We start from the raw sequence: 24,331 nt of genomic DNA, 5'->3' as shown, positions 1-24,331 counted from the left end.
GTGGAGATGGGCCCAGTGGGGAGGGAGAGTAGAGAGGGATGCTAGATTTGGGATTTGGGCAATGAGGACAATGATGGCTGTTCTTCCAAAGAAATAGGGAAGAGGGAAGATTTGGGGGGGATAGACCAGGAATGGGACTGGTGATACCGACAGTCCACATCCAGTGGAAACGTGTGCTAAGCGGGTAGAGATGGAGTACTGGATCTTTGGAGAAAGAAAGAGCTAATAAAGATTAGGCAGCCACTGGATAGAGACGATTCAGTTATTCAGTGTTCAAACTCATCTCTGATCACCTCAAAACGCCCCCCCTCAATTAGTGCTCTGCGGACTTCAGGAACTTGCGTTGCATTTTTTCTGCACGTATTTCTCTCTGTCCAACAGAACAGGCCGTATCTGGCCACTTTTCTCTTTCTGTGCCCAGGATGGAGGCTAGCACATGGCGCATGCTCTATAAATGCTTGCTGAATTGAACTAAATTGAACAAGTCAGGGGCAGAGAGGTGGATTTAGAGGCTACTGTAATCCAGGCAGGAGATGAGGAGGAGGGTCTGAATGAGCAGGGACCAGGTGAAGTAAGAAGAGACAGAAGCTGTAAAAACTTGAGCTGTCTAGTCTCAGCCATGAACTGGATTTTGGCGAATGAGGGAAAGAGTCATGGAGGCACCCCAGGTTCAGAACCTGGGGAAAGGGAATGGGAAGGAATAAACTCTTAACTATTTTATAAAAACGTTTATATGTTATTTACCTATTATGTGCCAACATCGTGCTAAGCATTTTTACAAATAGCTCGTTTGATTCTCACAACCCAGGACATAGGTACTAGTATCCATACCCATTTTTCAGATGGGGAAACTGAGGCAAACAGCAATTGAGTGACTTAACCAGGGTCACACAGCTAGTATCTGGTGCCAATGTGAACTTGGGACTTCCGGACGAGGTGGAACCAAAGGAGGGCCGTATATCAGAATAAGGAAGTCAGGAGGAGGTGTGGAGTGTGCCGGAGATAGACCCAGTTCCTTTTTGCATGTGTTCAAGGCCTAACTGCCCACACTGAGCGCCTACGTTTTCTCACCACCTACTCCTGGAGTCCATGAAATCTGACTCCCCAGTCCTGCAATCTGCTGAAATTAATTTCTCTCAAGGTAACTAATGATTTCTTAAGACTAAATTCAATAGTCTTCCTCCCCTCCCCCACTCCATCTTTTTCCCCTGACATTTTTCTACAGCACAGATACTGTTGACAAGCTTCTTGCCATTTTCTCTTCCTGTAGCTTCATTTAACTCGGTTATCCTTTTTTCCTCCCTTTTCTTTCTACCTCAGCCCCAACGAATTCCTTCTTTAGTCTCCTTTCTCACTCCTGAAATATACTTACCTAAGATCAGAGCATACAAAAAACAAAGAAAAACTAGTCTCTTCCCCAAAGGAGCTCATATATATGTATATGTATGGGTGTGTGTGTATAAAATATGTGCATTATAACTTTCCCCTTTGATTTTGTGGTCTCCCAGTTTCTTCTTTTGTTTCTATACTGACCTCTATATTTCGATCCCTGACTCTGAGTTTAGGTCCTCCTTTACTTTTTTCCTCAATTATATTTTATTTTTCCAAATACATGTATAGTTTTCAACATTCATTTTTGTAAGACTTTGTAGTCCAAAATTTTCCTCCCCAAGACAGCAAATAATCTGGTGCAGGTTAAATTATTTTTAAATTATTTCCATATTTTTCGTATTATGTAAAAAAAATCAGACCAAAAGGGGAAAAAGAAAAAAAAAAAAAGGTTTAAAATACTATGTTTCAATTTAGGTCCTGCTTTTTCAACTACTAGGTAGATAATTATTTATATATCTGACCAGTACCTCAGACATAAACATCTCCAAACTAATGAAACCTTTCCTATAGCCTTTCTCTGAACATCTGAGACATAAAACCTTGATAGTTAGGTCTCTGAGGGCTGGGACTTCTATTACTACAATTGCCTTATCAAAAGACTCTGCATATAACTGGAGCTCAATTAGCCTCTGATGGACTGCTAAAGGATCTCCCATCTGGAGTCAAGAGATCTTAATTCCAATCCGGTTTTAGACGCTGACAAACTGTGTAATCTCAAGCAAATCACTTGGACCTCAATTTTCTCATTTGCAAAATTCAGACAACTGAACCTATCTCCCAGGTTAAAAGGATTAAATAAGATAAGAACCTAAAAATACTATATAAATGCTAATTATTTAATGATTATGGTGGAGGCCTCAGAAATGCCTTTCTATTCTAAGATTCTGTGTCTAGGTGAATGAAATACTGGACCTAAAAAATTAGCTGGAGGGTAAAGGAAACACATTTGGATTGGGAAAGGGATCAGGAGGAGTTCTCTAAGCATACCCTTGATGAACTATAGTCTTGAGCCTCAGAATTTTTGTAAAGTGAGAGGGTTGGACTATATGGCCTTGTCCAGTTGGGACATGTGGAAGAGAGAAGTGGACAGAAGGTGGATTAAGAAGTGAGAGAGACTGCATCCTTTAACTGGACTAACATCCACTAAAAGAGATTTCTTGAGCCTTTTAAGGGTCTGACGAGGTGCTTACTTTCAGCTGGCTGGCTGAAGGCCCCCTCCAACTTTGAACTTGAGTGACTGATCCCCACAAGGGGGCACAGCTATGATCACGGATTTCAAGCTAGAAGGAACCAGACTTCATCTAATCCAGTTTCATTTTACACATGATCATGAGGCCCTGAGAGGTTACATGACTTGATCAAATTCAGAAATTACAAGAAATTTTAGTGGCAGATCTGGGATTCAAATCCAGACCCTAACTATGCGTCTCTTCCTAATTGAATCCCTGAACGGCGGGCTTTTGAGGGTCTAGTGAGGGATGCAAGGGGACGATCAGCTTCATGCCCTCCTACAATATGAAATGGGCACTAAGGCCTGGCCATACCAAGCCCTACCTGTTCCCTGGCAGGGAATATGGTACCCCAGAGGCTGAGGGGAGAAGGGGAGTGCAAAAAGATGTGGGGAGGGAAAGTCTGCTCCTTCCTCGCAGAGGGCTGGGATGGGGCAAAGACTCCTCACTCCAGCTCAATGCCCGACATCTCCTCCTGCCCTGGTCTGAAACCCGCGCCCTTTCTCTTTCAAAACACTCTCAGAGTTGGAGGGACTTCGGGGGCTCTACCATAATTCCCTGCTTCTCAATTCAACCTTCATCCTCGAAGATCCCCGCCCCCTCCTGCATCCCCTCTGCACTTGATCCCCACTCCTCCCACATATTGTTCCTCTTCTCCCCCTCCTCCTAGACCAGATACGAGCCCCTTGCTTCTCAGTGACTGTCTTTCCGAAGTGGGAATAACCCCCCCTCTTTTCTCCTCGGAATGCACAGGGCCTCCGTCCCCTCCCCCCCACGTGGGTGGGGGTTGGGATTTGGAGAAGAGTGGGTCAATCCCGCCTCCCCACTTCTAAATCCCAGCGTCAGACACCCAACCTTCCCGAAGACTCTCGGGCCGCCCCGGCTGGTGCTGCGGGTGGGATCCTCCCTCACTTCTAGATTGGGGACTGAGAAGGGCTGGGGCAGCATCCGGAACGGGCCGAGCAGCGGTCCATTTCCCTGGTCCCGTGTTTCTCTACACAACGAGTTTTCCTTCCGCACTGTTCGGAGGAGAAGGGGAGATGACCCCTACCCCAACTCACACTCACACTCTAGCTGAGACACTTGTCTTTCTGGATTGTACCGATCCCCTTCGAATCGCCGGCCCGAACCGAACCCGGTTTGGGGATGGGGGTTAGCAAGCAGAACTCTGCCTGGGTTTCATAAAATGGAACACTAGATTGGGGGAGGGGAAGCTGATTGGAGGCTGCTTAGAAATGCACCCCAAGAAGGCTGTCGGCGCGCCTCCACATGCACAGGCTCCGCTGGATAGGAGGGAGGGGTCCCGTGAACGACCCCCCTGCTTCTTCAGAACCCACATTCCTTCTGGATCAGGAGACCCCCCTAGAAGTTTCTCTAGCTCAGCTAGCTAATGTTGCTCTAGCCTACCACGTGAGGGCGTGCACTGTGTTAGTTACAACAAATTAAACCTGGGGCAATTCCCCCGCTGAAGCCCCCCGGGACCTGGAGAGGGGTCAGCCTTCAGAAGTGCACTCTTCTCTCCCCGAGGCCAGGCTTCGATGCCGGGGACAAGGATGCGAGGGGATGATAATTACCCTGAAACAGGGCGCCCCCCTCCTCTCCCTCTCTCGGAGCTTAGGGTGTGCCCTTTTATTTCTCTTTTCGGGGTTCTTTCCGGACTCGGGCGGCCCCCAGCCGGGCGCAGCCCGCTCTAGCACCGTCCGCACAACGGTTTTCTCCCAGCTCCGGGTCCCGAGCGGCGCGGTCCGGGGAGATAAAGCCCCAAGAAGGGACACCAAGAAGCACAAGTTGGTGCTGGCCCCGGACCAGCCTGTTGTTGTTCTCAACGTGGTCCGCCGCCGAGCAATATAAGCTGCGCACAGGAGCCCGCCCTGCTAGATCCCGGCGCTCAGACACCAAAGTGGGAGCGGCGCCATAGGCTCATCCCAGCCCCAACCCTGGTACCCAGCGGCAGAAAAAGCAGCGGCCCCGGCCTCGCGCTGTTGCAAGCCGGCTCCTTCTGCGCCCGCCGCCCCCCTTCCCCGGAGCGCCAGGCTCCCATCGCTTTCCTTTTCCCCTCCCGTCCCCCCGGCTTCCGCGCGCCGCCCGCCACCAACCCGCTCGCTACCATGTCCGTGGAACTGGAAGAAGCGCTGCCCCTGACCCCGGCCGAGGAGGCTCCCGGCTCCCCCGAGAAAAAGCCGGCCAGCAAGAAGGCCAAGGCGGGCTCGTCGCTGTCGCCCTCCAAGAAGAAGAAGAACAACAAGAAGAAGAACCAGCCGGGCAAGTACAGCCAGCTGGTGGTGGAGACGATCCGCAAGCTGGGCGAGCGCAATGGCTCGTCGCTGGCCAAGATCTACAACGAGGCCAAAAAGGTGCCGTGGTTCGACCAGCAGAACGGGCGCACCTACCTCAAGTACTCCATCAAGGCCCTGGTGCAGAACGACACGCTGCTGCAGGTGAAGGGCACGGGTGCCAACGGCTCCTTCAAGCTCAACAAGAAGAAGCTGGAGGGCGGCGGCGCCGGCGACAAGAAGAGCTCGGGCTCGACCGCCTCTCACCACAAGGCCAAGAAGGCGGCGGCCTCGGCGGCCACCTCGGCGCGGCGCAGCGACAAGAAGCCGGCCAAGGCCAAGAAGCCCGAGAAGCGCTCCCACAAGAAGGGCGCGGGCGGCGGCGGCAGCAAGAAGGACAAAGGCAAGACCAAGAAAGCGGCCAAGAAGGCGTCCGCGTCCGGGGGCAAGAAAGTGAAGAAGTCGGCCAAGCCCAGTGTGCCCAAGGTGCCCAAGGGCAGAAAGTGAGCGCGCCGCGGCCCGGGGAGCTAGGGGGTGGGCCGTACGGTCCGGAGCGCTGGGGCTGCCCGGCCGGGGAGGCCATTCTCCCCCGCCCCCCTCTCGGCTGCCTCCTTGTCTTTACCCCCGCCCACCCTGCGGTACCCAAGCTGTGACAGCCGCCCCCGCCGAGTGCCCACCTCCCTCCGCCACGGACTGAGCGAGTCGCCCGCGGCCCGAGATCGGGTGGAGAGGCGCCGACTTGCAGCCCCGACGCCCAAATGGTTATTTTTATAACAATTGGCTCGGGGGTGGGGTGGGGGAGGGGACGGTTCTTTTTTTTTAATTTTTTTTTTAACCCTTTGTGTAGGTTTTGTACTGTTTGTTTACAGGGCAGCCCAACCTCCAGCCCCTGGACCGTGTTCTGGGTCGGAACCCCGGGGGTCGGGGGGAATGCGTCGGGATGCCTTTGAGTGTTAACCCTCCCACTGCTTCGCCTTCTCGGATCCCCGCCCCCGACTGCTATAGCGATTTTTTTTTTTGTTGTTTGCTTTAGAATTTTGAAACAGCCCCGGCGACGCCCTTATTGGCTCTCGCTATTGGCAACAGGGCGGTCGCCATGGCGACGGGTCCTTGGGCTCCAATTGCTAGAGCCCGCGTGCGCGGGAGGGTGGGGGGAGGGGCGGGCAAGGCTGCTGGTTGGCTGCGGGGGCGGGGCGGGAGGGAGCCGCCCCACCCTCCTCCTGGGCCGGGCCCAGGCGGGCTCGAGCCCCTCTCCTCTGCTGGGGGCTGGGGTGAAGGGGACCAGGGCTCCCCGCTTGCGACTCGGGGCCCGGCGGGAAATTGATGCCTTCTGTGCGCAATGTACAATCGCTCGGGGCCGCGGATCGGGGCCCAAGGCGCTTTCACATGTCCTCGTTGGCCTTTTTTCTATTTTTTTTTTTTTTTTTTGGCTCAATAAATTGTTTAAACCTTTGGACTGGTTCTGTCTGTTACCCGTCGCGTTGGGGAGGGGGGAGGAAGGGCATCTCTGCGAGCGCGGAGGGTCTCGCTACCCTAACCTCGCCTGGATCCTCGATCTTGCCGTTTGTGGGATGGGGAGGGAGCAGGTGGCCTCCGGTCTACGGCCGGTTCTGGCCCTCCCCTTCGTTGGGTCGGGATGCCGAGGAGACGGCATCTCGGGCGCTGCCTGGGGCGGGGCGGGGCAGGACCGGACTGCGGGTACTGCCAACCTGCTTTTAAATTTCCTGTACACGAATGAGAGCTGTCAAAAGGAACGTTTTGTTTGAAATAGACAAGGCCCACGTCGCCATCACCCCCAGTTTCCAGAGCATACGTGAGAACAGAAAAACGGGCTGCATCTGACTCGAACCTCATCCTGGTACTGGATGGTCCCATTGGCAGCCGGGAGCTTTGTGAAAAATGCCTTGACTGAACTCATTTAACAATTTTTCAGCTCCCAACCTTTGATGCAAAAATAAGTTTCGGGTGATAGTGATTTGCGAAAAGTAATGAAAGCCCCTCTGGCCAGCTAGTCCAACCTGGTAGCGAGATCCCCGGCCCAAGTGCTAGCGGCGGAGCAGCCCGGGGATTCTCCCTCCCACGGCCCCTTCCGCGCGGGGCCTCTCCGGTGCTTTCCTGATACTAGTCCCCCATTTGGGCCGCAGCTTCTCCCTGCGGTAAGGGGGCCGGACCCGTCTTGCAGTGATCCTGCTCCCCCTGAGGAGTCCCCGTTCCTTGTGAGCCTCGGCTGGCCCGGCCTCCAATTAGCTGCTCACAGCTTGACTGACACGGAGCTTTCTGTCCCCTAAAACCCCCACGGCTTATTGTGGTATTTGTGGCTTAACACGCTGCCCCTAAATCGCTGTCCTGGCGAACCTCGTCTCCCTCTTCGGATCTCGGCCAACATTGGCTCTGTCCTGAGAGGTTTTTTTTAATCCCGTCCCTCCCGGAGTGAGTGAGCTATTCCTGCTGCCCCTCCCCCTTGCCACCTGCAGATTAGATGTGGATGCCCTGCTTTTATCTTAGCTACGGAAAAAGCAAGACCGTTAGCCGGCTGGCGGGGAGCCGAGCACAGTCCCCGGGGCTTTCCCTTAGAGAACCTGTACGAGTGACTGGGCCAGAGACTCCGCCGAAACTGGACATTCGTGTTCCAAACCCTTTTTCTACAAGAATACCAGAGAAGGGTTTTTTAAATTAAAAATGCTTACATTACGTAATATTTCTCTGATAGAAACTTAGGCGTTTTGTCAAAAATTAGTCTGGCATGAGGTGTCATTGTTGAAGTCCTGGTGAGCTCTTTTAGAATTCTGCCTGCTGATTCTTTCACAATATCTTTTAGGATTGAAAGTCCTGGGGTTTGCTTCCCTTTTTTGAAAGTCTGGATGATGATTTTGTCCTCCAGGACTAGAGTACCTCCACAATCTTTCCAATATTACAGACGTTGTGAATGTCCCTGATCTTAGGACAAGTTTTTTGGGGAAGTGGGCGAACAAATGAGCGACCAGAAAATTTTAATTTGCCCAACGGGTGGATCCCAGAGGTTTCATTCCTAGTTGGGGAGAGAAGGCAAAGTAAGCAATATGACCTAGGCTCTTGCTGACAATCATCTGAAAGATTTTTTTTTTCCTTAGAAGTACAAGACACCCTAAACTATTTCCTAGCTTGGACCAGTATCAGTTTTTTGGTCTGATTCCCATAATCCTCTGCTTTCTTCACACTTCTTGAGGTAGGCTGCCCCCATTTCTATCGAGTGACAGAAACCAGGTTTTAGGATTTTAGAACTGGAAGGGACCTTAGGGTTCATTTAATTCAATACCCTCATTCTTCCTCCCCCAGATTAATTATGATTTTTTTTTTGATTTTTTTTTTGATTTTTACATCACATTCCTTTTTAGATATACACCTTCCTACCTGACATCTTGTAAACTCTCCTCCTTCCCCACCCCCAGTCTTCCCTTGGAACAAAAGTGAAGAAGAAAAAGAAAGCTGACCAATAAATTGCCTCTATTTGCAATAGAGGCAATATTCCAGTCCCTTACTCTTGAAACCAATGAACATAAAATACCTAAAATGTGCCAAGCCCAATAGCTGGTGGAAGCCCAAAGATAACAAGGAAATAATCCCTGCCTTGGAGTGTCTTGAAAAGCTTTGTGGGGAAACAACATGTACACATAAAAATTCTGGGTAATTTGGGCAGGGGAAGGTACTGCTACCTAGAAAAATTGAGAGCTGAGCTTTGAAGTGAAGGATTCTAAGAAGTAGAGGTGAGGAGCAAATGAATTACAACCATGGAGAAAACGAAATGCTGTGTGTAATCACAGGCAGGAAAGCCATTTTGGCCATAGAGTGTGTAAAGAAAGAGGTGGGGAGTAATAAGTAATGTCCTGAAGGGGAGAAGGTAAGGAGGTGTGTTCTCTCAAGTCTAGGGCCCAACTTGGCCATTATAATTACACAGTGTTGAGTTTTAGTTGATCATTATTTATATCTATGTTGTCATTATGTACATTGCATTTCTGCTTCTGCTTTTTCCATTTGCATCTTCCTGTGTTTCTCTAAATTCTATCCAATTAATGTGAACAGGACCAGAACTGGCCTTTAACCTGTGGTGGGGTAGTTTTATTCCATCACAGTTCTGTACTGCAATTGTTAAAACATTCTAGAATGTGATGGATGGTGGATAGAGCACCAGCCCTGAAGTCAGGAGGACCCGAGTTCAAATCTGGTCTCAGACCCTTAACACTTCCTGGCTATGTGACCCTGGGCAAGTCACTTAACCCCAGCCTGGGGGGGGGGGGGGAGAAGAAGAATGTGATGGATGGATGGATGAAAACATATTCATTATACTTACTATGGGCGAATTGTTATGCTAAGTATGGAGTATTCATCACACATCCCAGATTTCTAGCTCATTTTATTTTTAGTATTTTGGGGATACTTATATAAAACTCAGACACTTTATCTGAGGTGCCAGAAAGGCAGCTGCAGGCCACAACACTCCCAGAGTGTGATAGAACCAAGTGAAAATATTTTTGAAAAAAATGTCCAATAAAATAAATAAAAATACAATAGAACATAGGTAATGTTAATATGTGATTTTCTTTTTTGTTTCATATTCAATTGTATATTTTCTCTGTTTTGGCTAACTACTAGTGATTGGAGAGTTTCTGACAAAGAAATATGCCGTTGAAATGCATGGTTGCATTGTCTTTTGAAAGCAGTATTATAGGAATGATAGCATTTGAAAGACGCAATGACAATTCAAGGTAGTTTGGTGCAATGTGTGACATAAAATACAGCATTTCACAAATGGAAAAACTAAAACCTCTAGAATCAAGATGATTTGAACATTTTCATCATGCTAAATTAGGTATGTACCATGTTCTATGATCACCATAATTCTATATTTGTATCTTATGATGATCAAGGAGAAAATTCAAGGCATAATATGTGATTTTCTAAGTCAATATGCAGCCCACAGGAATCCTTTTGTAAGAATTGGGGGTCCCTGTCTCTATCTGAGTCATTCTCCACTGTGTGACTTCCAGTCCCCATTTTTAGGCAATGATTAATGCTTAATAGAAATTTTATTTATTGGAGAAGCTGTTATTCAATTCAACAGCTTTATTTGGAATACTGTGTTAGATGCTGACAGATATAAAGACAAGGGAGACATGTGCACCAACTGCCTCTTTCTTCAAGATATTTGCAAGGAAGATGAGAAAGAAGAGCCAGAAATAGCTAAATAGAAGGCAGAATGGGCTAAATGTCATCCTACGGATACAAAAGCTATTGGGTTTCAGAGGAGAAAGAAAGTAAGTACTTTTGCTAAAACACTAAGTAAGTCTTTCTGGAGGGAATGACATTTGGCTTTAAAAAGGAGAGTGAAATTTCTATAGATAAAAACTGTGGTGATAAATGTTTGTGGTTTTAGACATATTGAGTTTATTGTGTTGGCTGGACTTCAACTGCTCACCAAGTAGTTGGAAGGGCTCTGGTGTGGAGCCCAGAAGAGTAGGTTAGAAATCCAGCTTGGGGAGTCACTGAAACAGGGGTAATAGATTGTGACTTATGACAGAACTTCATTTCTCAAGGCTCTTGTATGTAATTTAATCATTTAATTTATATTTTATAAATAATTGTTCTCTTTATTGAGCACAACTATATGTAAGATCTATATTAGGATTGTTGGAAATAAGGATAAATAAGATAGAGTCCCTGTCTTCAAGAAGTTTACAGGTGTAAAGTTCTTGAATTGTAAGGGTCCGGTCGTCTACTCAATTATAATCCTTCTCTGGGAGGAGATCTGTAAAATCTTTTCCTCTGTGCGCAGGTTTCTTGGGAGCTCTGAATCTCCTCCAGCTCTTGTCCTTCCCCAAATCAGACTGGTCTCCTTATCCCAGAGTAGATTCTTCCAGGCCCAATGCTGCCCTTCTTTTATCCTCCCAGAGAATAGACATGTGAGAACTCAATGGGGCGTGGGGAAATACTTCCACCAATGAACTTGCTCCTCTTAGAATTCCTAAGGTGTAAACTCCCTTTCAAGGCCCCAACCAAAGATCTGAGCCAGAGAGTCAAGTCAACCTGAGTTTTCACCTTGTCACTGTCCAGACAACCTGAGTTCTCACCTTGTAATCCTAACATCCAGGTTTTTTTCTTTTTCTTTAGTTCTTTTGCTGAGGCAGTTGGGGTTAAGTGACTTGCCCAGCTAGGAAGTGTTAAATGTCTGAGACTGGATTTGAACTCAGGTTCTCCTGAAGAAGTTTACAGTTTTAACTAGATGACATAAATAAAGTAAATATAAAGTAGAATATAAGAAGGCTGTAAGAGCCTCAGTATGCAAAGCTTACCAAATTTGGAGGAGGGTATTCTTTTGATTGGAGGTTTTATGACACTCAGCATTAAAATAAGGATTTCAATGTGCCAAGAAGATAAATAGGGCCTAAAGAGGATTTACAATGTGGCTAGATAGATTAGATGGGCAACAAAGGTCAAATATTGATCACTATAATGGTTAGTGGAAATGGCTTTGAGATGTCTCACTGAGGCAAACCAGCAACCGAGGAAGGTTTACTACCAAAAAGAGAATCATTTTATCATCTGGTGGCCAGTTGGACACTTCTTAATACATGCAGGGTCATGGGAGTCAGCAGCTGAGGAATGGAATAAGGAACGAGAAGCATCAGCAAGGTCTGAGAGGAGGGATGGAATGCTAGGTCATTTGTTCCTCAGTGATCCTCCAAGTTCAGGTGAAAGGAAAAATGGGCTCTATGTGGACCAGAGCCCCACCAGACACTAGCCATGTGGAAACCAATTTCTCCTTCTCACTCTTCTTGCTGGATCCTCCTCCAGATGACACCATAGGTGTCCCTTGGCTCCTGTCCTGGGTCCTTTTCTCTTCTCCCTCTGTACACCTTCACTTGGTGATCTCAGCAGCTTCCATGGGTTAAATGACTATGCTGACTAGTGACTTCCAATATTCCACCTCCAACTGCCGTCCAGAAGTTCCAACATGCCCAGCTGGCATCTCAAAACAAACCTATCCAGAAGAGAGCTCATTATCATTCACCTAAATCCCCCCAGACACATATTACACACACCTTTCCTCTTACTACAGAAGGTAAGACCATACTCCCAGTCCCTCAGGCTCACAACTTAGGAGTTATCTCATCCCTGTATCTAGCTGAGATCTGCAACACCGGAATACATCCTCCTTTCCCTAATGCAGGCCCTCATCACCTCCCACCTGGGTCTACCTCTTTGGACTCCAACCCATCCTTCATTCAGCCACTAAAGAGATCTTCCTGAAGGGCAATCTAACCATGTCATCCATCTTACTCAGTAAGTTCTAGTGACTCCTTCCAAAATTAAATATAAAGTGCTTTCTTTGGAATTCAAAGCCTTTCACTGCCTAGCCATCACCTACCTTCCCAATTTTTTTTATACCTTATTCATCCACATCTCCAGTGACATTGGCCTTCAGGCTGTAAAAGACACACTTCATCTCTCATCTCTGGGTATTTTCTCTGCATTATCTTCTGTCTCTATAAAGCTCTCCCTCATCCAATGTAGTATTAACCTTTTTGGTTTCCTTTAGGTCTCAACTAAACTCCCACCTCATACAGGAAGCCCCTTTAATTCCTGTGCTTTCTCTCTGTTGATTATTTTTTTATCTATCCTGCAGAGTTTGCTTTATATATATTTGTTTCCTTGTTGTTTCCCATATGGAACTTTGAGCTCCATGAGTGTAGAAACTGTCTTTTGCTTCTTTTTTGTATCCCTACTTTAGGCACAGTGCCTGCCTAGGACTAGTAGGCACTTAATAAATGTTTATTGATTGATTGAAATCTTAGATCCTTGGGTAGCAAGAAGTTCAAGGTGTGGGTAGAAGATGGAATAGTTTGTGCGGGGCTGTAGTAGTATCATCCCTTTATAAGTAGTACATCCCCCATAAGGGAACATTGTGGGTGTGAGAGGGAGAAGAAATTTTTCTCTGTAAGGGGCCTGCCCAGTCAGTAAGAGCTGGGATAGCCCAAGTCTTTTTTATTGTTGTTGTTCTCCTCAGTACTATTATTTTCCCAAATACATATAAACATAGTTTTCAACATTCATTTTTGTAAGATTTTTGTGTACCAATTTTTTTCTCCTTTCCTTACTCCCAAGACAGCAAGCAAACTGATATAGACTAAATATATAAAATTCTTTTAAACATATTTCCATATTTGTCATGTTGTGCAAGAAAAAAAGACCAAAAATGGGAAAAAGCAAACAAAAAGGTGAAAATACTATGCTTTGATCCATATTAAGTATCCATAGATCTCTCTCAGATGTGGATAGCATTTGGCATCCTAAATCTACTGGAATTTCCTTGAATCCCCACATTATTCAGAAAAGTCACATCCATCACAGTTGATCATCACATTATCTTGTTATTGTGTTTATAATATTTTCTTTGTTCTGCTCATTTCACTCAGCATCAGTTCATGTAGGTCTCTCCAGGACTCCGAAATAATCCTGTTGGTCATTTCTTACAGAACAATAATATTCCATAACATTCATATACTATAATTTATTCAGCCTTTCTCCAATTGATGGGCTTCCACTCAGTTTCCAGTTCCTTGTCACTACAAAAAGGGCTGCCACAAACATTTTTGCACATGTGGGTCCCTTTCCCTCCTTTAAGATCTTTTTGGGATATAAGCCCAGTATAAATACTGCTGGGTCAAAGGATGTGCACAGCTTGATAATTCTTTGGGCATAGTTCCAAATTGCTCTCCAGAATGGTAGGATCATTTCACAACTCTACCAACAATGTATTAGTATTTCAGTTTTCCCACATTCCCTCCAATATTTATCATTATCTTTTTCTGTCATCTGAGCCAATGTGAGACATGTGAAATGGTATCTCAAAGTTGTCTTAATTTCTCTAATAGCAAATTAGAGCATTTTTTCATGACTAGAAATGGCTTTGATTTCTTCATCTGAAAATTGTTCATATCCTCTGACCATTTATCAATTGAAAAATGGCTTGTATTATTATAAATTTGAGTTAATTCTCTGTATTTAGAAATGAGGCCTTTATTAGAAACTTTAGATATAAAATTTCCTCCCTTTCTACCCTTCCCTCCTACCCCCATCTATTTTCTGCTTCTTATCTAATTTTGGCTGCATTAATTTTGTTTGTGCAAAAATGTTTTAAATTTAATATCAATATTATTCATTTTGTATTTCATAAGGTTCTCTAATTCTTCTTTGGCCACAAATTCCTTCCTTCTTCACAGATCTGAGAAACTACCTGTTGTTCTCCTAATTTGTTTATAGAATCAACCTTTAATGTCTAAATCCATGAACCCATTTTGACCTTATCTTCCTATAGGCTATTATTTCCTTGCAATTCTTACAAACCAAAAATTCTCTCTCCCATTCCAGTTCATCCTTCCATTATATTACTAGGTTTATCTATATTTGCACACAATATGATTTTGGTTTTGTATCTCTTAGTACAGGGTCTGGCACATTGGGTATTTTATTTTTATTTAATTGTTTTATCTATTTTTCTGGTTATACATGTATATTAACTTTTAAAATACACGTTTCTTTATGAATCATGTTGGGTGAAAAAATCTGAACAAAAGGGAAAAACCACAACAGGACCAAAAAAAAAAACAAACAAAAAAAAAAACAAAACCTCCCTCGAACATTCAATCTCCATAGATCTCTTTCTAGATACAGATGGTGTTTTCTATTCAAAGTTTATTGGGATTGCCTTGGATAACCGAAGCATCAAGAAGAACCAAGTCTTTCGTAGTTGATCATTGCAGTCTTGCTGTTACTGTGTACAATTCTGCTTATTTAACTCAATATCAGTTCATGTAATCTTTCCAGCTTATTCATCATTTTAATAGAACAATAATATTCCATTACTTTCATATACCATAACTTATTCAGCCATTCCCCGATTGATTCTAGTCATTTTCCACACTGGTATTTAATAAATGCTTATTGAATGGATGAATGTCACTTCTAGAGTCACAATGATTCAATGGCTTACCTATAAAATATAAACTCCTTACCCTAAGATTTAAAGCTCTCAGCAACCTCTCACCACCCTACGCTAGCTTATAACACATCATGCCCTCCCTCTTGTTCTTCTTGCAGACTTTGTGCCTTCATTAATTTTGCTCATGAGGTTTTCTGGTTATTGTAATTGACGCCTTTTCAAATGCTATCTCCCCTTGCAGGTCCAACTCCCATGTCCTTCATGAAACACTCCACTACCCCCTCATTCAGTAACCATCCCTTATTCCCCACCCCAGCCCAATAACCTTGCACAGCACTTGGATTTTATCTCTTATACATATAATACTCTTCATGATATAGGTAATTTGAAGATATTCCAGCTTTCCAGGTTGCGTTTTGTTAAGACAGGGATCCTGTCACATTTAATCTTAACCCAGTCCTTTTGCATAGAGTTAGTGCCTCAGTAAAAACTCTTGCTGAATGACAGGCTTAATATAACAAATGTTCTTCCACAATCCACACTCATCAAGTACCCACATTGTGCCAGGCCCTGGCCTATAAGCCCTGGGAATACAACAAGTTTACCTCCTTTTGAGGGGCTTGTAATCTATTGGGGGAGTACAACAACAAGCAAGCTACTGTGTACAAACAAGATAAATAAGAATAAAGTGGAGGCAGCTACAAAGGGGAAGCCTGGGGGACAAGGAGTAAAAATCCCCAAGATCTCTTGTGCTAGTTTTGTCTGCAACATGAACTACTGCCTTTTTCTCCAGTATGACCTAAAGTTCTTTGGAGCCGCCAAAGACAGAGATGATTTGCTTCTCAAAACCAAAGGGAACCCTGAGTCTTCCCTACCTTAATAGGCTGTAAGCGCTTCAAAGACAAGAGGGATTGTATGCCCTGGGTACTTAATACATAGCAACATATTTTTTTCTTAATTGAATCTCCCAGTGATCAGATCACAGCATTGAAGACTTAGAGGGGAAAGGGATCCCTCATTTACCTAAAAAAAAAAAAAATAGTGAATAGACAAGGTTACACGAATATTATGTAGTAGAGCCAAGACTCAAATTCGGGTCCCATGCTTCAAGTATTAGGCTGCCTGGGAAGTAAGTTCTGGAAGGACTTGAAAGAACCCAGAAAACAGAAAAAGGTGCCAAAAAGCCATCGGAAACCATGGAATGATTGCACCTTAGAGCCGAGAGTGATCCTTAGAAATCTTCCAGTCCAAACTGTGGACATTGCCACTCTGCCCCTCTAACAAGTAGAGCTTTTCCCAAAAGTGGAGCAGACTGCTTGGCGAGAGTTTGGACTGTCTGCTTCTGAACTTTATAGTGTCTATTTTTAATAATTCATTTTTTTTCTTTTTCAGAATCACAATCACTCCCTTGCTTTATTCAACTTCAAATAAAAGACACCGTCTAATAACAATTACATAGAACCACAAAAAACAAATCTAATATTGACTATGTTAGAGGATGAAGGTCTTAAACTGCACCTAGAATTCATCACCTATCTTCCAGGAAGTGAGAAGGCTTCCTCCTCCATGTTCTGGAAACAAGGTGGGTCATTGCATTGACCGGTTTTCCTTTGTAGCCATTGTAGAAATTGATCTCTTGGTTCTGACAAATTATCTTTTTATCAGTTCATCCAGCTCCTCCCAAGTTTCTTTGAATCTGTGCCTCTTGTCATTTCTTCAGCACAATGATAATTCCATTACTGGAATATACCACAATTGTTCAGCCATTCCCCAGTTGATGGACACTTACTTCAAATATTTCCTTTCTCTCTTCTGTTGATCTTTTGGGGCACATAAGCCTAATAGTGATATCATTGGGTCAAAGGATATACAGTTAGTGACTTTGGGCTATGGTTCTAAATTATTTTCTAGAACAGTTGGACCACCTTACAATTTCATCAACAGTGCATTAAACTACCTCATACCCTCTTCTTCTCTCCCCAAAGATAGATGCAAAATTAGTGTGCTTCTAGAATCCAATCCTTTGCTCCCCTTGAGAAATTAAATGAGGATATGTAAGTGTTAACCTTTTACCATCTCTTATTCTCTCCAAGATTCCTGACAATGATTCTTCAGTACTCTGTAATGTGATTGGACAAGGATTAGACATTTATAGCTAGGTGCTTTCTTACATGTGTAGGGAGAAAGATGGGCATAGGAAATTAATGAACCTTAATCTAGGAGTCAGAAGTGAAGATCTGAGTTCCCAATTTACTAATTGTTAACCATGTGACCATGGGCAAATTGCAATCTCTCCATTCCTCAGTTTCTTCTCATTTAAAAGAAAAGCACCTTGTAAATGTAAATACTATATCAATGTGAATTACAATTATTTTCTCATCTTTTTGGAGGGTCTCCATTCCATCCCTCTTTAAGAACCCATATATTTTAGGCACTGGGCTAGGTGGCTGGGGAAATGAAAAGAAAAATGAAGAGTCTTTGCCCTAAATGCCTTACATTCTACCAGTACAAAGCCTTTTCAGATGGAAAATCATTCTCTTCTCTGGAGGAGCCAGAAGAATAGCAGTTAAGTAGGTCTATTTTCTCTCTTCATATGTTCACTTGCTCAACAAACATTCTATTACACCATCTGTCCCAAGCAAATGGGTCTGTTGTTCTTCTTGCTCAACATAGCTAGAGAAGAGCCCTTCTTGTCTTAACATTTTAAAATTTATTTAGTATGTATTTTGCATGAAGATATCTATGTACAGGTTGCCTCCTATGTTATTCATCTTCCTGCCATATAGCCCCCATGAGGGCACAAAATGTTTACTTTGGGTTTTTGCATCCTCAGTGCTTTGCAAACAGTAGGCATTTAATGAATATTTCTTTAATTGAATTATTTGCTTTAGACTTTTAAATACTATTCTCATATGCCATTAAAAAAAAAAAAAAGCTATTCTTGTTTACATTTCCCTTATATCCTAAAATAAGCTCATTAGAGAGCTCCCTGATCAGCCAACTGGTTTCTACAGCTGCCTTCCTCTTCTCATGAAAACTTCAGATTTTATAGACTTTCATCCTTTCAGTGACATTCAACAAACATTAAAAATCTGCTAAGATGCTCTATTGGGAATGGGGAGCACAAAAGGTGAAAAAATCCATCCATAAGGAAATAAGTCTAGTAAAGAGGTAAGATTTGTACACAAAGAGAATATAGAATGAAAAATGAAAAAAACTGGGGAGCACAGAGTTCCATGAGTCAATTAACACATCTTTACGAAATGCCTACTATGTGGTCAGGAACAGTGCTAGGCAATGAGGATTGAAGTACGAAATGAGGAATGGTCCCTGCCCTTTATGAGTTTAAATTCTAGTGAAGGGCTACCATAGGTTCAAACATAAGTAGATATATAAATGTCAAGTGATAGAGGGGGCGATCCTAACAACTGAAAGAAGGAGATGACAGCAGTTAAAGATTCCAAGATATGGCAGCAAAGAGATACTACAGGAACTGTGCAAAGACATGGAAGTAGGGCAGGGCAACCAGTTGGGCTGTTTGGGAAATAAAGAGGTTCCTACACCTGAACTCTGTCCTCATTAATTAGGTAGGAGGAGGGAGTGAGAGGGTAACATGGCTGGCACCTTTATGGACTTTATGGTAATATTCCTAAAATAATTCTTGAAATCCCACCAGATGCTTTTCAGGAATCTTCCAATAGTTAAACAACCATTCCCCCCTTGACCCCATAATATCTCATGTTATTTTTCTGTAAAAACTCTAAAGCTGATGTCTATAGAATGTGAGCTGAAAGGGACTCCAGAGATCATTTAGCCCAAAGCTTGCATGAAATTCCAGGTTTTCTACAGGCTGACATATTAATACACCCTTCACACACAAAGAGCCCAGTCAAATGAGATTACCCCCCACCTCCACTTCAGGTCCCCTTGCCTTTGCTAAGACTGCTCTCCAAATTTTTCACAGCCTCCCTAAACCTCCCCCGAGTACCTATTTTTTCTTTAAAACAGAGGGTCCTCACCTTTGTATCATGGACCCCTTTCTCAGAATAAAGTTTTTAAATGCATAAAATGAATAAGTAGGATCATAGAGGAAACAAATTATATTTGAGTAGTTAATAATAGATAATGACAACAGAAAACTTAAGTCCTTTGAAAGCCCAATTCCAATGACACATCCTCAGGAAGCCATCCTTGAAATCCTTTCCCTATCTACACCTCACTTCATACTCTGGACTTCTCTATCTCATGTAGTTTAGTCTGCCTTAGATCTTTTATTGAGTCTGTAAGTACCAGAAAATAGGAATCTGCCTCTTTTTCCAAACTCTGTTTGACTCTAGTCCCCAGAATCTGCATTACTGTTCTGCATACAGAATGTGCTTAATAAATAAATATTTATTGAATTTCAACTGGAACAGCTTCATTTCCCAGAACCCTGCTGAAGAACGGGAGGTAAGAGTTTGGTTGTTTCTGAGGGTTTCAGTTTTGGAAGAGCTAGAGGGTAGGGAGAGTGGACCTTGGCAGTCCAAGAAGCAAAAGAACAGGAGGATAATCATAGCTAGCATTTCTTTAGCACTTTTAGTTGTGCAAAGTGCTTTACAAAGAGGATCTCATTTTTTCTTCCCGAGAACCCAAAGAGAGGTCAGAGCGATTATTACCTCCATTTTACAGATGAGGAAACTGAGACTAATAGCAATTGAGAGATTTGTCCAGGACCAAACATCTGGCCACCTTTAAACTGGGGTCTTCCTGAGGCCAGGTCCGTGGCTCTCTCTTGGGCCACTCTGCTATCTTGACTTGTTGCCTGCATTTGTTCCAGACCACCACAACCCTCAGCCCCTTCTTAACTTAGTTTGCCACTCCTGGAGAAAAGAACTTTCCCAGCTCTGTGAAAACTGGGCTGACTGTCCCAATATCAGGTCCCAGCCTTTTCCTATCTAAATTAAATCGACAGAGATCGTGTAACCTCTGGCTCTGCTGAAGAGGAATCAGTTTGGTCCACGAGGGAAGGTACCTGTCCAAGGTCCTCGCTGCAGCAGAGCCAAAATCCAACCGGACGCAGTGGCCAGGGCTCTTTGCCACGGCTCTACCGACCTAAGGTCCTTTCCAGTTCTAGATTTCAAAGCCTGGAGGATTATGGGAAGTAAGGAGCAAGGCCGGGGTCCAGACCCGCTAGTCACCGGTCTTTCCAAGCACTCAGATGCCTGACATCTCAGTCTGCCCGGTACCCATGATCTGGGCCTGCCTCTCTCTATGGCTCCTCACACAACCCCGGAGGGGAAACCTCAGTGACAGAGGCAGGAGAGGAGAAAGGACAGCAGAATGAGCCTTCTTTCCCGAGCCCTGGCCCGATCCGCAGGCACAGCCAGTGCCCCCCCAAAGCCCAGGGAGCTGTCACCCCCCCTCCCCCTCCGGGTCCTCTCCCGCCTGACCGCCAGCTTCTAGAAAGGAAACACCGAGGCAGAGCACGGAGGAAGGGAGGGTAGCGGTGACGCCACCGTAGAGCTGTTTATTTTGGGAACCAAAAGGACAAAGTCAGAGCACATCCCCGCCCCACCCCCCACCAATTAAAGTGACTCCGCCCGTACAAGTTAATAAATAAATACAGATTCCACCCACCAATAGGAAATATGGGGAGCTCCCCAAAAGCAGGGTTTTTTTTAGGGGGGGGAAGTGTAGGAGAGGGGTCACCTCTCGCATCCCGTCTAGTCCGCTCCTAACCCGGTCCCCTCAGGTGCACTTCGTGGGTCAGCTCCGGGGCGAGCTCATCTACAGGGGAAAGGGCATCTACGCCCCAAGGTAGCACAGGGAGACATCTTGGCCCCGCAGCCCCTAGCGCTGCATCGGGGGGCGCTTCCCAGGAGCGCACCGGAGAACACAGTCCAGCCTTCTAGACGCAGTCTCAAGCCACAGCCCACCCCGGCCGCCCCTGCGAAAGGGACGCCCCTCGCCCGCTCCTCCCGGCTGGGCCCAGGGCCGGATGGATGCAGACAGCTCCGGTCCCCGGCGCGCCGAGCTCCCGCCCCCAGCTGCGCTCCCCCCGAGGGCGGCGCCTCACTTCTTGGAGCTCTGGGTCTTCTTGGGCAGCAGCACGGCCTGGATGTTGGGCAGGACGCCGCCCTGGGCGATGGTCACTCCGCCCAGCAGCTTGTTGAGCTCCTCGTCGTTGCGGATGGCGAGCTGCAGGTGCCTCGGGATGATGCGCGTCTTCTTGTTGTCGCGGGCCGCGTTGCCCGCCAGCTCCAGGATCTCGGCCGACAGGTACTCCAGCACCGCCGCCAGGTACACCGGCGCGCCCGCCCCCACGCGCTCCGCGTAGTTGCCCTTGCGCAGAAGGCGGTGGACGCGGCCCACGGGGAACTGCAGCCCCGCGCGGGACGAGCGCGACTTGGCCTTGGCCCGGACTTTGCCTCCCGACTTCCCTCGGCCGGACATGGCGGGAGGAGAGACGACCTGCGAAGGGACAAGGCGCCGCGGTCAGCGGCGAGGCCCGGGCTCCGCGCGCCGGAGCCTCCTGCTCCTCCGGGACTCGCCGCGCCGCCTCCCTCGCTCCGCGCCCGGGAGCTGCAGAGGCCGCTGGGCAGAGAGCTGCACGCCCGCGGCGGGAGCGACGGCGCCGGGGAAGAGCTGGCAGAGCCTGGGCGGGGCTGGCAAATATAAATAAAGACCCGGCCGCTTCTCACTTCCCATTGGCCGCCACGGGTTCCGAGCTGCGCTCCGATTGGAGCGTCTTCCGATCCGCGATTTGCATAGGCCTGCGAGCACACTCGCCCCGGCTTCGGAGAACGGCCTCGGGTTTCTCTCGTGCTTATTGGGCTCCAGTTTGGTCATTGAGCGAATGGAGCAGCGGCTAGAGCGGGGCAGGAGCCCGAGCTGATGGATGACCCGAGAGAAGGGGGCACGGGATGCTCGGAGACGGGGGGGGGGGGAGGGGGGGAGGGAGCAGGATGTGGGAAGACAGCAGGCTCTGTAAGCAAGTCTTTCCCCAGGGTGCAGGGGCGCTCCTCGGCGAGTTTCATCCCCTGCTGCTTGGAGGTTCGGAGAACGCCAGCAGAACCCGGCAAAACTCCAAACAGCTTCCCCGCCTGCTCTACTGGGACCTCCCTGCTTGGAGCATCCCGCCCCCTTCCTTTAGAAGTTCGGGAAGGTGCTGGTCCGTCTGTAGTCCTCTCCCGCCCCGAGCAAGCCTGCGCAGGGGGAGGCCAGAGCCAAAGTAGTTCGGCAGCCCCGAGCCCCCGCAGCCCCCGCAGCTCGGCAGCCCAGAGCTCCCTGCAGCCCCCCGCAGCTCGGCAGCCCCGAGCCCCCTCAGCTCGGCAGCTCAGAGCTCCCTGCAGCCCCCCGCAGCTCGGCAGCCCAGAGCTCCCTGCAGCCCCCCGCAGCTCGGCAGCCCCGAGCCCCCTCAGCTCGGCAGCTCAGAGCTCCCTGCAGCCCCCCGCAGCTCGGCAGCTCAGAGCTCCCTGCAGCCCCCCGCAGCTCGGCAGCCCCGAGCCCCCTCAGCTCGGCAGCCCAGAGCTCCCTGCAGCCCCCCGCAGTTCGGTAGCCCAGAGCCCCCGCAGCTCGGCAGCCCAGAGCCCCCTCAGCTCGGCAGCCCAGAGCTCCCTGCAGCCCCCCGCAGTTCGGTAGCCCAGAGCCCCCGCAGTTCGGTAGCCCAGAGCTCCCTGCAGCCCCCCGCAGTTCGGTAGCTCAGAGCCCCCGCAGTTCGGTAGCCCAGAGCCCCCACAGTTCGGTAGCCCAGAGCCCCCGCAGTTCGGCAGCCCAGAGCTCCCTGCAGCCCCCCGCAGTTCGGTAGCTCAGAGCCCCCGCAGTTCGGTAGCCCAGAGCCCCCACAGTTCGGTAGCCCAGAGCCCCCGCAGTTCGGCAGCCCAGAGCTCCCCACAGCGCAGGAGCCTACAGGAGAGCCTTATCCAGGCCCGGGAGCCCCGCCCCCACCCCGGGCTGTCACAGTGGTAAGCTTCGAGCGGGGATCTGGAGGTCCCCTCCGCTCTGGTTCGTCTCGCAGCCAATTTAAACGCCGAGGCGTACCCACTGTCCCAGTCTAGGTAGTCTTTTTCTCTAAGGGAAGGGTGAGAAAGGCCGTACCTAGCGAAGAGTTCTCCCCAGCTACAGTAGCAACATCACCCATCCGACCTGGGACAGGGGGCACAGAAGGTGGCCCCAGCCGACGCCGGTACCCCCCTTTTCTCCTAGGGGGGCACCTTCTCTGGTTACCCCCGAACGGTAGTCACCTGTGTGGGGTGAGATTCCTCGAAAGACGATGATCGGGTTGTCGGTTTACAAAGGCCAAAGGATGTCCCCACGATAGTCACGCTGCTTGGGAGAGGGCCCGGCAAAGTCTCCGGCCCAGTGCCCCTTTTCAGCCAAGCAATGAGTGCCTGCTCTGCGCAGGGCACTGCAAAGTGCTGGGGAGAGAAGGGTGAAAGGCGATTCCTGCCTTTCAATTCACTGGACCGGAGACAACGTGCAAACGAGGCTAAATGAGAAATAATCCCCAAAGAGAAGCATCTCTTTGGGATTAAGAGGGATCGGGCAAAGCTCCCTAAAGAAGGTCGCGTTTTAGCTGGGGCCCACAGGAAGGCCAAGGAGAAGATGAGGGCGGGGCTCTCCCCAAAAGCACTCACAAAAATTTACCAATCTGGTTCAGTTGCCTGTCTTTCCTTCTCCAAGAGAGCCAGGACATCAAGGAGGTGACGCCATGACTGGCAATCGAGTTGGATTTAAAGGAAGGAGAGCTGGGCAAGGTCACTTGCCTCACTTTCCCCTCTGGGGCCTTCTGGGTCCAGTGGCCAGATCCAGATCAGGGAGACTAGAGATGGCCCTGGTTGCAATGGGAAACCATGGTCTTTTAAAACTCAGTTTGACTGAGGCTGCACCCAATCAGTGATTAAAGCTAGGTAGGATTTGAGGCAAAGAATCTCCTCTTTCACCTAGTCAAAAAAGGAACAACAAAAAAACCTTAATGAATCTGGGAAGGGAAGACCCTTGGGGTTTCTGGCTAAAGCAGAAATTCAGGCTGTTTACACTCAATCTGAGTTTGATAGGACCCAATGACCAAATGGGGCTTAGCGTGGGACCTATTGGTGGCCAATTGCAATCACTTGCCTCAGTTGCTAGCAAAGATTTCAGAAGGGATTGGTGGCCTTAGAGTGAGGGAAGTATGGAATATCTGGGGATTCAGACCTTGGAAAGAGGTGCTTTCAACAGAAACGGGACTGTGTAGAGAAGGTGCTGCTCTGGACATGAAGATCTTTGTTTTAGGCATAGTTGAAAACCCCATGGGGACATCCAAGTGGAGATGTCACAAGAGCATGTGGTAATTTGGGATAAATTTTGCAAAAAGATTAGGATTACAGAAATTGACCTACTCAAAACAATATGAATCTATGTGGTCTCCTTGGTCTGGATAAGATGCAGAACAGAATCTGAGGGCCTATTTCAGTTTCACAATATTGACAGACTATTAATAG

General features: G+C 47.4%; 2 protein-coding genes across 2 annotated transcripts; one reads left to right on the top strand and one right to left on the bottom strand.

Annotated features, from left to right (window-relative positions):
• Positions 1-4,481: 4,481 nt before the first annotated feature.
• H1-10 (H1.10 linker histone) lies at positions 4,482-6,347 on the top strand. The gene has a single exon (XM_074283703.1). It carries the CDS (start codon positions 4,730-4,732, stop codon positions 5,399-5,401), a length of 672 nt encoding a protein of 223 aa, XP_074139804.1. The 5' UTR covers positions 4,482-4,729; the 3' UTR covers positions 5,402-6,347.
• Positions 6,348-20,794: 14,447 nt separating this feature from the next.
• On the bottom strand, positions 20,795-23,258 carry LOC141551742 (histone H2A type 2-B-like). Its single transcript, XM_074283742.1, has 2 exons — positions 23,093-23,258; positions 20,795-21,320 (listed from the first exon to the last, which is right to left on the bottom strand). Exon 2 carries the CDS (start codon positions 21,300-21,302, stop codon positions 20,922-20,924), a length of 381 nt encoding a protein of 126 aa, XP_074139843.1. The 5' UTR covers positions 21,303-21,320; positions 23,093-23,258; the 3' UTR covers positions 20,795-20,921.
• Between the last annotated feature and the right edge of the window lie 1,073 nt (positions 23,259-24,331).

This window comes from Sminthopsis crassicaudata, chromosome 1 (assembly GCF_048593235.1).
Source record: "Sminthopsis crassicaudata isolate SCR6 chromosome 1, ASM4859323v1, whole genome shotgun sequence".
Classification (NCBI taxonomy): domain Eukaryota; kingdom Metazoa; phylum Chordata; class Mammalia; order Dasyuromorphia; family Dasyuridae; genus Sminthopsis; species Sminthopsis crassicaudata.
This window is presented reverse-complemented; position numbering and strand designations above follow the sequence as displayed.

What these genes read in the sequence shown, in the direction of transcription:
- H1-10 (XM_074283703.1), top strand. Translation starts at nt 4,730, where the DNA reads ATGTCCGTGGAACTGGAAGAAGCGCTGCCCCTGACCCCGGCCGAGGAG.
- LOC141551742 (XM_074283742.1), bottom strand. Translation starts at nt 21,302, where the DNA reads ATGTCCGGCCGAGGGAAGTCGGGAGGCAAAGTCCGGGCCAAGGCCAAG.